Source organism: Typopeltis vanoorti, chromosome 2 (genome assembly GCF_054136105.1).
Source record: "Typopeltis vanoorti isolate ZY-2024b chromosome 2, IOZ_Tvanoo_1.0, whole genome shotgun sequence".
Classification (NCBI taxonomy): domain Eukaryota; kingdom Metazoa; phylum Arthropoda; class Arachnida; order Uropygi; family Thelyphonidae; genus Typopeltis; species Typopeltis vanoorti.
The window spans coordinates 114495967-114514570 of NC_143550.1; the positions used below are offsets into that span (position 1 = coordinate 114495967).

Sequence of the window (18604 nt, forward strand, 5' to 3'; positions counted from 1 at the left end):
GTGTTTCAAGCTAAAAATCAGTAACTGTTAATTTTAAGGAAAGAACGATGTATATTATTATATTAACTAAATAACTTTAATTAATACTTCCAATATTTTGGTAATGTTACATTACCATCTCCAGGGAACATAAAAATTAATGAAATGTGCACACAGGCACTAACACTGAGCAAAAAAATGGCTGAAGAAAACAACTGATGTCAGTCCTAGAGTCCTAAAGGGTGCCACCTAGTGGGCCAAATTGAGTATTAATCTTGGCTGTTTGGGCTGATGTTCTAAGAATGCAAGCCTCCCATATTTGGGGTAGTCCAATGCATCCAAATTTAATGAGGTTTGGGGAGTGTTTTAAGGCTGAGACTGATTCTAAGAAAAATCTCTCGTATTTAAACTTGCTGCAGTGTAGTAAGGAAGCTTTCTTTCAACGTATTTTATGGCAGGTGTCCAAGGCATGGTCTGCAAGTCCTGAGTGGATATAACGGTGGAAACGGATATAATTCTTATTTTCAGATATCCTGATATTAGCAGTCCTGCCTGTTTGGCCATAGTAAGACAGTTTACAACTACAAGGGACCTGGTAAACTCCAGGTAGGTCTAGAGGAAGTGGCTGGTCCTTGGGAGAGTGGATAAGAGATGCCAATTTTTGATATGGTTTGTAACAAGTTGTCAAGTCATATTTTTTAAAGATTTTTGTTAACTTTTCAGAAATACCACGAATATAAGGAATAGTGACAGATTTAGAGTAGTCCTTGTTGTGGAAGGGGAGGGGGGTTGGGGTTAACTGGTTTTAATATATTTTGGATTTTATAGGAGTTGTATCCATTGGCTACAAAGGTGTTAAGAATATGAATAAGTTCGGTAGTAAGGGCATTGTTATCTGAACTGATTAATTTTGCCCTGTTATATAGGGTTTTATAATCCCATATTGTTGGGAGGGGGGGGGGGAATGATGTGAACACTGGTGAATGTATCTACCTGTATGTGTAGGTTTTCTGTAAACTGAGAAAGCCAGGGATCCATTAGGCTGGCGTGTAATCAGAGCATCTAGGAAAGGGAGATTGCTATTGTTTTCTTTTTCTAAGATAAACTGGATCCTGGGATGTTTAGATGTGAAAGGAAGTTTTCAAGTGTGTCTAGGCTATGCAGCCAAATAGGGAACACATTATCTACATAGCGTAGCCAATGAACTGAAATAGGGCTGAGATATCGGGAGGAAATTTGCCTTGGATGAGGTCCAAAGTATCTTTGAGTGGGACATTGGACAGTTTACAACTACCAGGTCCCTTGTAGTTGTAAACTGTCTTACTATGGCCAAACAGGCAGGACTGCTAATATCAGGATATCTGAACATAAGAATTATATCCGTTTCCACTGTTATAGCCACTCAGGACTTGCTGACCATGCCTTGGACACCTGCCATAAAATACGTTGGAAGAAAGCTTCCTTACTACACCGCAGCAAGTTTAAATATGAGAGATTTTTCTTAGAATCAGTCTCAGCCTTAAAACACTCCCCAAACCTCAATAAATTTGGATGCATTGGACTACCCCAAATATGGGAGGCTTGCATTCTTAGAACATCAGCCCAAACAGCCAAGATTAATACCCAATTTGGCCCACTAGGTGGCACCCTTTAGGACTCTAGAACTGACTTCAGTTGTTGTTTTCTTCAGCCATTTTTTGCTCAGTGTTAGTGCCTGCGTTCACATTTCATTAATTTTTATGTTCCCTGAAGATGGTAATGTAACATTACTGAAATATTGGAAGTAAGTTATTTAGTTAATATAATAATATACGTTTTTTTTCATTAAAATTAACAGTTATGTATCACCAACATATAAGCTTATCTACAAGACTAAAAATCAATGTTTCTGCTAACTGTGTTATGGAGAACTGCAGAAGATCAAACAACAGGTCATTAATATCGGTTATATTTCATTTAATGATGTTTATGATTTATAATAATATGCAATATTAAAATCAAAATTTTTAAAAAAATTATCCTTATATAATGATGTGAAAGGTCTGAAATATTAAGATAATTATTACCATGGAAGTCAAAGCTCCCAAGTGTTCGCAAAGCTAATGTGATACTTGCAACTTCAGTAGTTTCCATCACATTCTGAAGTGAAACTAAAAGAGAAATACAAACAAACAATATTATTATATATGAAGTGAAAACTACATTACTTGTCAAATATATATATAAATCAAAATAATTATTTCATACAAAAGACTGTAAAAATCTATCACATTTTTGATTTCCAGTAGTTTTTCTAGTGAAATATGAATTCAACTTTTTCTACAACCAGTTTGTGATTAATTCAAGTCAATCTTTACTGTTTTTTTTCTCTAAAAAAAAAAAAAAAGCATGCAAAACAGTTCATTTTTTAAATTATCTGACATAAATGGAATCAATAGATGGTCGGATAATCAAAAACATTGGCTAACACATAAATAACATAACAGAAACAGCAGAATGAGCTATGTTTTTAAAAGTTCAGTTTTTTTTTTCAACTTATGTAGATTTTAGTAGATTTTGATGTAGATTTTGAATGTAGATTTTAGTTATATTAAACTAAAGTTTTTATTCAAAAACGGTGGTTGTCTCCATAATTTTCAAAAATGCACCCATTTCATTACAGTTATATATCTGCTCCCCCTAATACTCATTCATTTTTGATATGATGATGAAATTTTATTTGAAATTGAAGAAATATCTCAGAACTTGTTGAAAATCAGCAAGTGCTGATTGTACGGTGATGGAACGCAATGTCACTATTAATCTGACAATGTGGCTATCCTACCATTAATCCAAAATTGCTCTAAATGTATTAATATGTTCATTGCCAAACACGCGATATCGTGCGCTGCGAGTTCTCACCAAACGGCCGATCACGCATTATCGCGTTAACGTCGCTAACTAAATAAAAAAATAAAAAAAATTTGGCCACCACACGAAATTCCAATTTTCAGCTTGGCAATGAACAATATCGCGCGATCACGCGATGCGAGTTCTCACCAAACGGCCGATCACGCGTTATTGTATGGACAGCGCTAACTAAATAAAAAAATATAAAAAATTTGGCCGCCACACGAAATTCCAATTTTCAGCTTGGCAATGAAAGTGTTAAACAGCATCAAAATTTAATTATCTATGAACTGTTTAGTGAAAACCAACACACTATAAACAGTCAATATCACCATCAGATGGTCCTCAATGAGCAAATTTCCAAAAAATATAGCAGCACAACACAATCTCCAAGTACTTAAATTATACTATCCAATTATCATTCCTACAGTCAGTCATGCATGGTACAGAAAGAAACATGGGCTATCTGTTTTGCTATCTTGATTAAAAAAAAATTTCAAAATGAGATGCTTACAGAAAATAAAACATTCTAACCAACATGAATGTTAGAACTGAATGCTAAAAGAACAATTATTAAAAGAATTAATACAAGCCACTATATACTTGCTTGACACCAATGTGGCTATCCCACTGTTAATATTCATTAACCCCCTTCCCAATTAACTTAATTAATCTGACTCTTTCTTCATTTTACACTATTCAGTGAAATTAACAACTAAATACCTTCAAAGTATTGAAACAAAATATACTAATTAACATTTTATACTAAAATATACGAATTTACATTTTATACTAAAATATACGAATTTACATTTTATATTAAAATATACGAATTTACATTTCATACTAAAATATACTAATTTACATTTTATATATTCTTCAAAAATCCAGATGAAATGATTGAATCCAAATAAGAATTTGTTTTTCTTAAATGAAAATATTATCAGCCAGAAGTGCAACTCACCAGAAGCTGCAGGATTAAAGTGCAGTTTTGGCATTCCAGGATGTCTCAATGGTTGATGCATTAAGACCTGAGATAGCATCTTCAACAATCCATCCTGAATTTGCTTTTTCAGCTGAGGAATTTGTGTAGCTAGAGCTCTTAAGGATGCTGTTAGTGCAGGACTGTAAGCAACAATAAGAATGCATTATAACAATTATGTATTTCAAACTAAAACAAATTTTTTTTCTTTAAATAGTTATTTTAAATAATCTCAACTCAACTGGAAGATAATTTAATTCACATTTCTAATGTACTTCAACATGCTGTAGCACTGGTCTTGTCAAGATCATTAGTGCAGCTGTTGTTTTCCACTGTTTTTCTGGTATGCCATTTTCTATATGCTTTCGAAGCAAGGATCAACAACAATTACAACCAACAGATCAATAGTGACATTGATTTATTATGGAATTGTTTTTTTTTAGAACTGTTGAGAAGGATTGTATATTTCTTTTACACTAAATCTTTGAAAGCACCTAAAAAGGTTTCTGTGATATATGATAACTCACACTCAAAATCAGCTTATTTATTTTTTAGTCCTAATAAATCTAAATAAATGAAATCTGATAGGTCAAAACAATCAGGACGAACATTATTAAGAAGTGCTTATAATATTGTCCCAAAATTAAACAATAATTAAATTTATTCTATATCATCACTTATAGTGGAATAATTTTAATTTAATTAAAATTAAAAATTTAACTACTGAAAAAGGGAGCTAACAGGCTTCACTTCGGCAATGCAAAATTATTTAAATTAAGTGGATCCGTCATGAAAGGTTGACGTACGCTTGTATCCGCCGAAACTTTTATAGTCTCTATATTCGGCTATGAAATAATGTTGGATTCAATATCCACTTAATTTAAATTAAAAATTTAATTTAATTGAACTTACTCAAAGGTTGAAACTAACTAGATAACTGCAAGTAGACCTCCAAATAATCTTTATGAAATGTGGAGAACAGATCAGGACTTCTAACTCCAAAACATCCAATCATCTTGTGGTGCATCCCATTAGGCACCTTTCTAGACACTGAACAAATGAGGATAGATTAGTAATTTGGTACTTGACCAACCAAATTATTGTCTAAGTCCCAAAATGTTACCTAAGATAGTACTGACACCACAGACAGATATGAAGGGAAATAGAGACAACTGATCACAAATGTCATGATGAATGAGGCATTATCTAGTTAAAAGAAACCTAGAATATGAACAGTGAAGGTTAGCTACTGAAATAAACCCAACTGGAAATAAACATTATTTAAATTTTATTCCATCAACATAGGAAGTATCGATGGAAAAGAAGTAGGAATTATGGAAATACCAGCTTGATATAATTGGTGATATCAAAACAAAGAGGGCAATATATTCTACATTTGAATATTTACAATATTCAAATATTCTAAATAATAATTATAAGACCATAATCAAGCAACAGCAATCAAGCAAAAGAAGGAGCACTAATTTACAATGTAGGATCATGAATAAACTCCATGATTCTACATTGTAAATGATCCTACAGAATGCTCTACTAAGAGGCATAGAAGATTTTCAAGTCATTAGAAGTTGAGTAGCAGCAGAGTAGGAAATGAACACCAAAAATGCGCAAATGTTTTGGGAATTTTTTTTAGAAAAACAAAGCTAATATTAATGGTAATATTAATAGAAATCTAGCAAGCAAGTACTTGCTAGATTTCTATTCAGAGCACTGACTAGAAATTTTAATTACAAACACTATGCTTCAATATACAAATATGCATATGAATTCATAAGAAGGGCACACACACAAAAAATAATGAAAATCTTACTAAGTTATTGCTGATGGTGGATATCTTTATGCTGTGTCAGGACAGAAAGAGTATAGAGTAGATTTGAAACAGAAAGTGATTAACACTGTTTTAAGCAGGTTAAAATGAATATTTTATTAAAAAGAAAAATATATGCAAAAGGTTTAAAAAGTTGAGCAGATTTCAGAGACAAATACTTTTTGGAAAAAAAAAAATTAAGAAAACACACCAGAAACTCAGTGGCAAAATCTGAAGAAAACTGACTGATTCAGTGAGAGAAGCTGTCTGTAAAAAAAACACTTTTAATACCTTTTGTCTTTGGCATGACAGCTTTTTCTCATTTATGGCTTGAAAATCATTTTAAATTACATCTTCTTCCCATCATAATCTTAGTATTCTTCATTTTCACCTTCCTTGGGGTTTTGCAAGAAATAATTTTTTTTACAATTATTTTATTTAATTTTTATTCTTATGAGATGTGCAGCTCAGTTAAAACAATTAATTTTTAAGAAATTTGATTATGTCTGGTTCTTTAAAATATCTATAGAGTTCAAAGTTGAAGCATCTTCTCCACTGATCATTTTCCTTAATACCACCAAGGATGCTCCACGGTATTTTTCTTTCAAAAACAGCAATTGGCTTTTCCTCATTCTTTGTCAATGTCCAGGTTTCTGAAACATATGTCAACACAGGGAGAATCAAAGTTTTGTAAATTTCCTGGGAGACTAGTTAATCGGATTAAGTACAGATAGCCAGAAGCTGAACACGTGAAACAAGTACGCATGCACCGAGTATGGCAAGCACATGAATTCCCCCCCCCACACACACACACTCAAATCGAAGAGCAGGCTAGGGGAGAGTGTGGCGCTACGTACTGAGAGATGGTAGGATGACTCACGAAAAAGGGAGGGGAAAGAAAGGATGGCACGCATCAACGTTTAGCCCAGCAGAAGGCAGTTTCCAATTCCCAGGAAATCGCTGAGCCATGTTGAACCAGTTGACGAGAGAACAATGGGCAATTACTTTCGGCGGCGGAGATATGTCCTGTCAGGACCACCAGTGGAACACTACAGATAATATAGAATGAGCCAGGAATCAAAAAGAGAAAGTTCAGTCGTGATGAATGAGAAAGCCAAGAATAGTCCCTCAGCAAATAGTAATGTAAACCCTATGTCTTGTTAAGTAACTGTGTTATGGGAGAAAGCTTGTAAATTTAGGAAGGACATTAAACTTTTTTTTGAGGTTATTAATTATGCTAAGGACTTTAGAGATAGTTAGTTTTTGGAGTGGTGATAACATATGAATTTTTGAAGGAATTAGTGCAGAAGCACGTGGAGGTTACTTGTGATTTGATAAGTGAATAATCCTTTGCCTTGAAATGTATATAAGAGCATTGCTGTTCATAGATAGAATTAAATACTTGAATTGATGTGTGTTGCATGCTATGAGAAATTTAGATGGTTTTGATTATTATATTCATTCTTTAATATTAGTGAATTTATATATCAGTGTCTATTTATAACGTGTAAATGTCTGAATTGAAATTAAATGTTCTCTTCTTTAACTAGTGACTTGCCTGTTTTTATATTTCTATTGCACCTTCTCATAAAATTCGAACCACAGCTGGAGATAAATTGTTAGGAAGGCTACGACTGCAAAATAAGCTTAAGTGATTTAAAATAGTGTACTAAACTGAGTTCTGGTTCCTTGATTTTGTGCTGTTCAATAATCTAGGATTCAGGGTGGCACAGTATAATACAAATTTTCTCCGAATCCGAAGAAGGAATCAGAACCAGTGCTAAAACAAAGGGGATCGGCATTGTCCAGTAGTAACCGCTTTGTCTTCAAAATCCATGTGCACCATTCTTAAGAGTGGATAACGGCCCTGAGTGAATCTTAAGACGGATAGAAAGATAGAGATGTTATTTAAACGAAACTAAGCTAGAGAGATTTAAGAAAAGAAATAAGTAAAAATAATATTTAAAGAAACTAAGTAAAAGTAATTAAAGTAAAATAAATAAATTAATTAAACACGTATATTTAACAGTTGCTATAATGGTTGCAGATGGGTCCTTCACTTTCTTGGAATTATTACTCCGTCATTTTTCTTCAGGTCTGGATAGTGTTTTAGCATTTCACAGGCTTCTTTGAATTTTCTCTCAAACCAGGTTTTGGTGTCTTTACGCACTCCAAACATACCATAGTCAATTCTATGGTATGTTTGGTATGCGTAATGGGCTTTTTTTAACATAATTTTGGTATGCGTAATGGCCTGTTTTTAACATAATGGAGATATTTAATGTGTCGTTTGTGTTCGCCTTTTCTGATTGGGATTGTGCATCCTGTTTCCCCTATGTAGAATAGATTACATGTACATTGGATTTTGTAAATCCCTGGGTGGGCCAGGTATGGAAGAGGTGGATCTTTGGAAGAACTGAGTAAATTTCTTAATTTTGTCAGACATTTGAAGGTAGTCTTGATGTTGTATTTATGAAGTGTTCTATTTTTTTCTGAAATCCCTCTAAACTTGCAGATCGCTCTTCTTCTCTAGTGCGTTATGCATGTAGACATCTTTGCACACATTTGATGAGATGGGATTTGATGGGTCTGAAACAGATGAACAGAAAGTCTAAATCATTTTCTCTTCATCAACATTTTCATGATAAAGCCCATTCCAGTCATTAACAGTTATTGTCGCTCTTACACTCAACATTATCACTTCCTCCCTTTATAATTTAGTTTCCTTGATGCCAAAATTATGAAACTAAAAATTCTAATTGGAATAAAGTTGTATCACTTACTGCAAACAATTTAGTATAAAACAATTTCTATAAATTGAAATTCCACCATCAAAGTTCAGAAAATAGCTTAAGGACCAGGACTTCTGATCCAATGGCCAATTACTTTCTGATGTGTGTTCCATAATTAGGTATCCTGGATACTGAACTAACAAGGATTGGGTAGTCTTTATGATTCAACCAACCAAATGGTATAATCCACAATTTACCTATACTGGTGTAATCTACAGACAAAAAATCAGTACAACACAATAAAATGTCATGCTGACTGGGGCAATGCATAGTTAAACAAGCTGCCTGTTGCTTTTGTTAGAAAATTAGTACAAAGAGTGGAAAGTCAGCCTGCAACAAACTCTCAGCAGAAAAGAAAACAGGGATCATCAATATGAGAAGTTTTACTGGAAAAGAAGTGGAACTGACAGAAGAATTAGAACTATAAAAAGTATTGTTTCCATAATTGGCATTATTTATCAAAACAAAGATAACTAAACATGTGATACTGAAAAGAAAAATACCGTATGTAAAAACGTTCTACAAAAGAGCAAGGCTAAACAGTTTTCAGGGATAATCTATAGACTCAAATATACAAATATCATTCAAGGGGAAAAAAATAAAAAAAAATCAGTTTGAAAAGAAGAACCAAAACTTGGAGACTCAGTGGCAAAAATCTGAAAAAAACAATAACTGATTCAGTGAAGCAAATGATAAAGTTGTTTGCATGGATCAAAAAATCAGTGCATCACAGTGAATTCAATAAACTAAAGTGGCAGTACACGGGAAAAAAAAAGAAACCATATCAGAAGTTCCATGCATGTAGGTGAGTCAGAATGTCACCTGCAACCAGCAGTGTAATGTAATCAGAGGTAGAAAATATTCAAAAGAAATTCAATCAGCAATAAATATTCAAAGTAAAAAAAAAAAATTAAATCAGAAATGTGAAGAGTGGAAAGGCAGCAGTGGTAGATTGCATTAGAATTGCTCAAATATGGAGGTATAAAAGTTTTAACCTACTGCACTGCATAATTCAGAAAGCCTGGTCAGAAAGTTGAATTCCAGATGACAGATACTATCGTATTATCAATCAAGAAAAAAAAAAAAGAGAGAGAGAAATAAAACTGAATGAGAGAATTACAAAGAAATTTCCCTACTAAGTATTCCAAGTAAGATTTATGCAAGTATACTTGAAAATAAGCTAAGAAAGCCTGTGGAAGAGAAACTGCAAGAAAAACAAGCTGGATTCAAGCAAATAGGGGCTGTCAAGATCAGATATAAGTTTTGTACATCTTGACAAGGCTTCTTCTTCTTCCTAACATGGATTTTAGGCCAGGTGGCCTGTTCTGGTCTCATGCCATCTCTTTCTTGGTCTTCCGATTCTTCTTTTCCACTTATTTTATATCTGTATAATATTTTTGGTAGTTTGCTGTTGTCCCAGTAATTAATTGGTTTTATATTCAGGGATTGTAAAGAAGAAGACATCTTGACAAGGTATATAGTCTCTTTGCACCTAATAAGGTGCAAAGAGACTATATACCTTGCCAAGAAAAATTTCTTAAAATTACTACAATTACAAAGTCTAAATGGAAGACTGATGTAAAATCAGGTGCAAGACAAGGATACATAATAATTTCATTATTATTCAACATCTGTCTATCTATCTATATATATTTTTTTTTATGTTGTCCATACACGAGAGGTTGGTTGATCACCTATAGTACGTTAGTACCATATGTGGATAATATGAATCACATTATGAAGAAAAAGTGGCATTAAACCTAATATCAAAACTGGAGATATTGAACTCAACTATATTTTATGCAGATGATATTTCTTCCTCGGAAATTTTAATGTTCACAATTAGGTTACGGGCAATTAAAATCTTACCCTCTCTGCATAGATCAAGCTGCTGAGACATTTACTATCACCAATGATCATACACATATTGTTCATATGCCAGCTGAATACCAGATAACCCCCAACCGGTCTCCAAATAACTTACTTTTCCTAATTAGTTACTAAGTACAATGTTAATGTTGCTTGTCCTCTAAGTAATTCAGACAATCTAGTACTGATCTCCTCTCTCATGAAGCATACTCACACAGTCACTCTTATCCATTAGTTGTCTAGCATTACAAGAATGCCAAGTTCATTAATATTTTTAACTTCTATATCTCATTTGATCAACCAGCTTTCAGCTATCCAACACAAAACATGCCCAACATATCACTGAAGTAATTCTTACTGGTATGAAACCTATGTACAACCCATTCCTAAGAAGGGTGACATCCTTACCAGCAATTTATTGTCCAATTTCTCTGAATTCATTTTTCCCAAATGGAGAACACTACTAATCCCAACTCCTGCACTACTTTGAAGGCCATCAACTAAAAAATGTATGCCCATATCAGTCAATAGAGGATCTACTTACCTATAATGACAATCTTTGTTCAAATTCTATGGAAAAGTTTGGTAAATCACAAGTGGTCAGTCACCCTTGAAGTCTCTAGGACTTTTTGACCAGGTCAGGCAAATGTCTAAGTAATCAAATGTATTTAGGCTTAAGTGCTAGCTGAACCGCATGTTCAAATTTAATGGAATGAAAAAAACAGAAAGTAAGAATTCAAGAAGCTTAATGGTCCCAATATTTCATCTCTATCACAGAAACATGTCTCTGGTTTAGGTGACATGAGGTAACATTTTTTAAGAATTTGTTTAATGTTTTCTTCTGGGTCTTATTATAAGACTAAAATCCCTAATTTTAGTCTTATAATAAGAGTATTCACTTCATTTAATATACAAAGTATATTTAAAACTTACCTTATTCTAAAATTCATATGACTGTACCATTATAAAATTAGTGGTCAATCTAAATTTATGATTGTATTTGCTAAAGTTGAGGACCAAAGTGGCATTACCCTTATCAGCTCTAGTAATGATTATATATATATTTTTTTTTTTCCTTCATAATTTACAAGGTACATGGAGTCGGCTGCTGAAGAGATTTATTTTAAGCAGCAAAGCATCACTTACAGATTCTAGCTTTGTTGATCCTGAAACTGCTAGCAATATCCAGGGGGGAGTTAATTCCAGATATTGCTTTTAATACAAAATTTAGTTTCAAGTATTACTGATCTCATGGTTAGTTTTGAAATCACTTCATCTTTCTGACATCTTAACTTTACAGCAATGAGTTCTTCCCCATCTCCAGCCAATCTCCTATATACAAAATTTCAAATAATATGCTCTTGATATTGTCATTATCAAACTTTCTATCTGACCAAGATAGGTAGATAATACCAAATAAACTTGTACTGACCTAGTAAATACTCTTAGTATAAAATGAAAATTAGTATCCCTAAAATTAAAATCCCTAATTTTAGTCTTATTATAAGAATATTCACTTCATTTAACATACAAAGTATATTTAAAACTTACCTTATTCTAAAATTCATATGACTGTACCATTATAAAATTAGTGGTCAATCTAAATTTATGATTGTATTTGCTAAAGTTGAGGACCAAAGTGGCATTACCCTTATCAGCTCTAGTAATGATTATATATATATTTTTTTTTTTCCTTCATAATTTACAAGGTACATGGAGTCGGCTGCTGAAGAGATTTATTTTAAGCAGCAAAGCATCACTTACAGATTCTAGCTTTGTTGATCCTGAAACTGCTAGCAATATCCAGGGGGGAGTTAATTCCAGATATTGCTTTTAATACAAAATTTAGTTTCAAGTATTACTGATCTCATGGTTAGTTTTGAAATCACTTCATCTTTCTGACATCTTAACTTTACAGCAATGAGTTCTTCCCCATCTCCAGCCAATCTCCTATATACAAAATTTCAAATAATATGCTCTTGATACTGTCATTATCAAACTTTCTATCTGACCAAGATAGGTAGATAATACCAAATAAACTTGTACTGACCTAGTAAATACTCTTAGTATAAAATGAAAATTAGTATCCCTAAAATTAAAATCCCTAATTTTAGTCTTATTATAAGAATATTCACTTCATTTAATATACAAAGTATATTTAAAACTTACATTATTCTAAAATTCATATGACTGTACCATTATTTTTAAAATCAGACATGAGATAAACAAAGTTCGTATTATACAGGGTGTTCGGGATAAATTTGACATATTTATAATTAATTATATTTTTCCGTAAGTTACATGTATTAACACACGCTTCTCTTCATTTAAAAGTTTAGACCCTTCTTCATTCATATACAAGATGTCAGAAAGGATGGATAGCTGGAACCCATCTGAATCATGGAAGAGAATAACTTGTATCATGATGATTCGTGCCCGCCATCAAAATAAGGATATTACGACTGCTGCCCAATGCTCCCTGAATACAGTAAAAACAATCAGGCATGAACTAGAGACTTGCAATGGTGACTACGAGGATGTAGCAAGAAGAAAGATCCCTAGCAGACGATCTGATTGCGTTCGTACAGCAGAATTCCTCGCAAATCTGCAGGAACAGGTGTTGAAGAACCCTGGCATTGGAATTCGGGCTTTGTTCGTGGAGTTGCTAACTGTAGTCAAGCCCTGGATAACAAGGGTAGCCAATGGTAGGCCGTATGTATGGCAGCAGGATTCGGCCCCTTGCCACACCTCTGGGAAAAGTCAAAAATGGTTGTCTGAAAATTTCTACGACTTCACCAGTCCAAATGTTTGGCCTCCAAACTCCCCAGACCTTAACCCCATGGATTATTTTGTATGGGGCGCAGTTGAAAAAGACACCAATCGCACTTCCAGTAATACAAAAGCCCAGTTAATGGATAAAATTAAAACAGTTTTTGCGGCCCTTCCCAGGGAGACTGTAGCATCAGCTTGTTCGAGGTTCCGAAGCAGAATTGAAGCTGTGATCGATGCTAATGGTGGTTATTTTGAGTAAATCTTGTTGATAGTATTGTAATTAACTCTGCCTGTAATGTTTTTTTGTCAATTCATTAAATTTAATAGATACAAAGAAGATTTTCTTTTTCCTTACGAAACTGTCAAATTTATCCCGAACACCCTGTATATAATGTTGAGATTCATTGCTATACCAGCCTGGTTGGCTGAGTGGCTAGCGTATCTGCTCTCCAGCCAAAAGGCATCTGCTCATCCAGCCACGATGGGATTTGTGGGTTCAAATCCCATTGTGGGCATGGATGTTTGTGATTGTCTGTGAAAATACTAGTGGTGGTGGGTAGTAGATGGTGTTCGTGTAGATGATGATGGTAGTTGTGGTTTGTTATTTTATTACTTTTATTATTATTATTATTATATGATACCTCCAGGGAGCCCAAAGACTCATCAATACCATATATAATAATATACCTTTTCATAATTTGATACATGTTTTTACGTACATTTTAGATAAAAATTTACAAATGAGTATTTTCCACCTACTATACAGAGAAAGGTTTCTGAAGGTAATTTTAGCATTTGTCATCATTTATTCAAATAAGATGGCATTCATATTCAATCTGAACAACTGTATACACTGCATGTGATAAGGAGAGAGAGAAAGATAGATTACAGAAATAAATTTAGTACCTTAAGCCAGTTGCCATCATTGGTCCTAAAAGACTTTCAATGTCATCTTTTATATCCAATCCAACAGCACGACCCAGCATACTTATACATGTAAAAACTGCTGGTTCAAGAGGTGGACCTCTTTTCCTATATAAAAAAGAGATTTCAGATGATGTTTTTAAATAAAACAAAATTCATTACAAATTATCTGATAATGTGATCTTCAAACAATTAAAATTATTTCACAGACAGGCTCTGACATATGGACCACAGCCAGTCCATGAAAGAATTCTGAATGATATGAGGGCAGTAATTTATTAATTATGAAATATCAACTAAAAATTATATAAAAACAATAGAGAAGTGAATAAACAACTTTGATAACACTGTTTTAGTTTGCAACATTGTTAAACTTTTTACTCGAATAACAAAACTTTTTAATTACATATGGCATCTTGCATTTCATCTATATACATAACAACAGATCTGCTTTTACAATCTAAATGGTTCGTGGAAACCAGTGTTAAACAAGTTGTCATAAACTGAACCCCAATTTCCTCAAGACCACTCTATACTACACTAATTCAGTCTACATCACACAATTCAATGTTTGTGCTGAATCATCCAACACCCATAGTATTTTTGTCCGTTAATTGCATGCATTCTTTGGACAATCTTGTTTTACATTGCAAAAAAAACTTCAGTTTCTTGGAAAAAAAACCTACTACTTTCTTACAGAACAAGTAAACCCACCTTCAAAGGAAAGCGCACAAAGACTTAATAACTAATATTTAAGGAATTGACAGCGTATACTGGAAATATAGATTAAATAAACTTTAATATACACTTTCCGATATTTCGGCGAACGTTACGTTGCCATCTTCTTGGGAACTTACTAAAAAGACACGTGCACACAAGTACTAATACAACAAATGAGACTGAGGCTAGGACGCTAGCGTTTTCCTAAAGTCCTGATGGTGCTCCCTGGCGGGCTATATTGGTAATTCTTGGCCTTTGGGCTGAAGTTCTTTTGATAAAAGTTTCCCAAATTTGGGGCAGTTTCATGCATCCAAATTTGTTGAGGTTTGGCATGTTCCTAAGGGCCGAGGCTGATTCCACGAATAGTCTTTCATACTTGAACTTGCTGCGGTGTATTACTGTGGCTTTCTTCCATCTTATTCTGTGGCGAGTATCCAGAGCGTGGTCTGCAAGCCCAGAGTGGCTGTACTGGTGAAATCGGATGTAATCCTTGTGTTCTGAGATTCTGATATTTGCTGTCCAGCCTGTTTGGCCAAAGTAGGACAGTTTACAGCTGCAAGGGACCTGGTATACACCAGGTAGGTCTAGGGGAAGTGGTTGGTCTTTGGTGGAGCGGATAAGGGATGCCAGTTTTCTATGTGGTCTGTAACAAGTGGTCAAGTCATGTTTTTTTAAGATTTTATTGATTTTTTCTGAGGTGCCTCTGATGTAGGGAATAGTGATGGATTTAGAGTAATCTTTTTTGTGAAGGGAAGGGGGTGGTGGGTTGTGGATAACTGGGTTAAGTATTTTTTGGATTTTTTGGAGGGGGTAGCCGTTGGCTGAGAAAGTGTCACGGATGTGATTTAGTTCAGTGGTTAGGGCTTGATTATTAGAACAGATTATTTTTGCCCTGTTGAATAATGTTTTAATAACTCCATATTGTTGTGAGGGGGGGGGGGATTGTTGGTGAATGTATCTGCCTGTATGGGTGGGTTTTCTATAAACTGAGAAAACCAAGGTTCCATCAGGTTGGCGGGTGACTAGTGTGTCTAGGAAGGGGAGGTTATTGTTTTCCTCTTTTTCCAGGGTGAATTTGATTCTAGGGTGTTGGTTGTTCAAGTGTGTTAGGAAGGAGAGGAGTGAATCCGGGCCATGTGGCCAAATAGCGAAAACATCATCAACATAGCGAAGCCATATGGTAGGTTTTTGTGGGGCTGAGTTTAAGGCTTTCTCTTCAAACATCTCCATGAAGAAGTTGGCCAAGGGTGGGGAAAGTGGTGAACCCATGGCTGTCCCCTCTATCTGTTTGTAGAATTTTTCCTGCCAAACGAAATAGCCTGAGTTCATTGTAAACTGAAATAGGGCTGAGATATCGGGAGGAAATTTAGCTTGGATTAGCTCTAAGGTTTCTTTGAGAGGGACATTCATGAATAACGCACAAAGACTGCTTTCCTCTTGATGAGAATTCAAGCAAAGTCTTTTTCCTGTCAAAGGTGATATACTGTGATTCATCCAACTGTGTTACAGAGCCACTTATAATTTTAGATATCATCCTGTCCCTTAATTCTCTTGAAGAAAACTAAAAAATGTTATCACGTTTAGATTACAAAAACTGTTAACAATAGAACTAAATACTTGGTGAAGAGAAGAAACAAGTATTATTTATGCTCTTGTCAAATTTTCATCCAACAACAGTACATCATGAGAGATGCCTGTATGACAAAAATCATGGTGAAGAATGTTTATGACTCTGCTGATAATATTCCATTTGACCAGTTGAAGGTATAGAAATTCTTGATTATCCATCCTCCAAATGGTACTCAATTAATTAGCTGCCTTGATTAGCTTTCATATAAGCTAGATTGGAGTCATAATGGTTAAAAGAAATGGGTATAGTATATATCATTATATTTTTAAAGCCAATATATCAGAGGGCAATGCGACCAAACTAGTGATTTGATGGATGCAAGCATAGATAATTAATTAAAATATTTCATTTTGTAAAGCATAATCAATACAATATTAAACCTTAAAGATATTCAAGAAGACTATTTTCCCTAAGAAAGCTAATGAAGCATTAAGTTAAAAACTTGTGATATTAATTGTGATACAGGTTTTTCATATGGCTATGATTTCACTATTGTCCAGCTGGAAAATTATATGAACTGCTTAGGAAGAAACTGGAAGTAAATTCAATTAGATTTAAAAAAACTTAAGCACTTTCATGGACTGGTTTTGATAAGTGCAACTCACTTATAAAAAAATAAAACAGATACATGTGCCGAATTTCATTGTTTCTAGCATGGCAGCAACTCTATCAACATGGTAGAAAATCACTTTGGAAATAACAGAAAATTTGAAATTACAAAAAGTTCACCCAAATTCTCAGAAATCAAATACAAGTGTTCTGTCTTTGTTAGGAATATGCTACTTTTTGTTTCCAGTTGGTGTGCATCTTCAGTGATAATCTGCAACTTACAGCAATCAGATGCAGAATCAGAAATCATTATTATATTTTTCAAGTCTTAATGATGAAAATCAATCATTTTATTTTTTGCATGTTGCACACACCCATGAAAGGTTATTTACAAACTTATGGTATATTTTGTATTGTGAGTGAACTAAGCATTTTTTCTATTTTTATCAATTTTACATATTTTTCTCTGGACCTCTTGGAAAAAATAAATTTTTCTTACAGAGTCCAGAAACTCTGTTCTAGAGACTAAACATGGAACTCTTTCAAGTCCATACACAGTACTAATGTGCTATAGGTTGATCAACTAACCTCTTGTGTATGGGTTCAACATAAAAAAACAAAAACAAATAAATTAAAAAAGCCAAAGATACAAACTTATATGAAATAAATGTATTAGTTGTAAAATTTTTTTCCTATATATAAATAGGTAAACCCCAACTTATGTAAATTCAGACTTCTGTCAGAAGCATAGCTAAGTTAAGTTAGCTTGCCTTAAAATAGGTAGCAGTATGCTAAAATTTTGGGGCTCTTTTAATATGAAATCGTAATTTTATTATTCTATATTATTCTATTTTGAATTATATAAAAGACTGCTTTTTAATAATGCCATAAGAACATAAAATGGATAATGCTGAAATATGCTACCAGTCTTCGCATCAATTTTAATTCATAGATCAAAGAATTAAGTTAGAAAATTAAACAGTTGATTAAAGACTAGAGACTACAGTTCTGAAGAAAATTATGGAAACGAATAGATGACATCAATGGCATAAGTATCTCAAAAATGCAGAAGATATTAGAAAGATGCCTAACATCATTAGCATTCAAGAATGTGTGAGCAGAATGATATACTCAATGAAATGAAACACATATAGCTGAATTAGAAGATCAATATGTAAAACCTGACAATATTGACAATTGACAAATAATAGATTAATTTAGGAAAAAAACTGTTGATAAGAATCTAGTAATAATGCAATATTATACAGTACTATCAAATGAATTCTGCATATCCCTTGAGGACAATAAATCATTATTATCATCATCAATTTCCTGATGTACCCTGAAGGGGTGTTCAGGCTACAGCACTACATGATTAAATGCATAATGCATAACAGTAGACATATCCGCAAGGAGATGTGTTTTGCATTATAGGAGATACTGAGATAGGAGTGCTAGTAGCTTGCTCTACCTTTGCAAAGATTCACCCTGGTGTTGCACTACCTTACCCCAGCCCTGAAGATACTTTCAGGTACAAACTTTGTTTGCTCACACTTGGATAAAGGATTAAACTAAATTTATTATATTCTAACCAAGTGAAAAATAAACTTTCAACATTTTTCTCTAAATCCAGAGTAATTTATTAAAAAAGGTTGCAATTTGCCACCTTTTTT

General features: G+C 33.6%; 1 protein-coding gene across 7 annotated transcripts in view; it reads right to left on the minus strand.

Moving 5' to 3' along the window:
• The window catches only part of mTor (serine/threonine-protein kinase Tor), an 816233-nt gene that overhangs the window by 673771 nt on the left and 123858 nt on the right, over positions 1-18604 (minus strand). For all 7 annotated transcript variants that reach the window (XM_090412780.1, XM_090412800.1, XM_090412771.1 and 4 more), the window contains 3 exons: positions 14015-14140; positions 3833-3993; positions 2046-2129 (listed from right to left, as the gene is read on the minus strand). In XM_090412780.1, coding sequence (XP_090268906.1) covers positions 2046-2129; positions 3833-3993; positions 14015-14140 — 371 coding nt within the window. The remainder of the gene's footprint in view (positions 1-2045; positions 2130-3832; positions 3994-14014; positions 14141-18604) is intronic.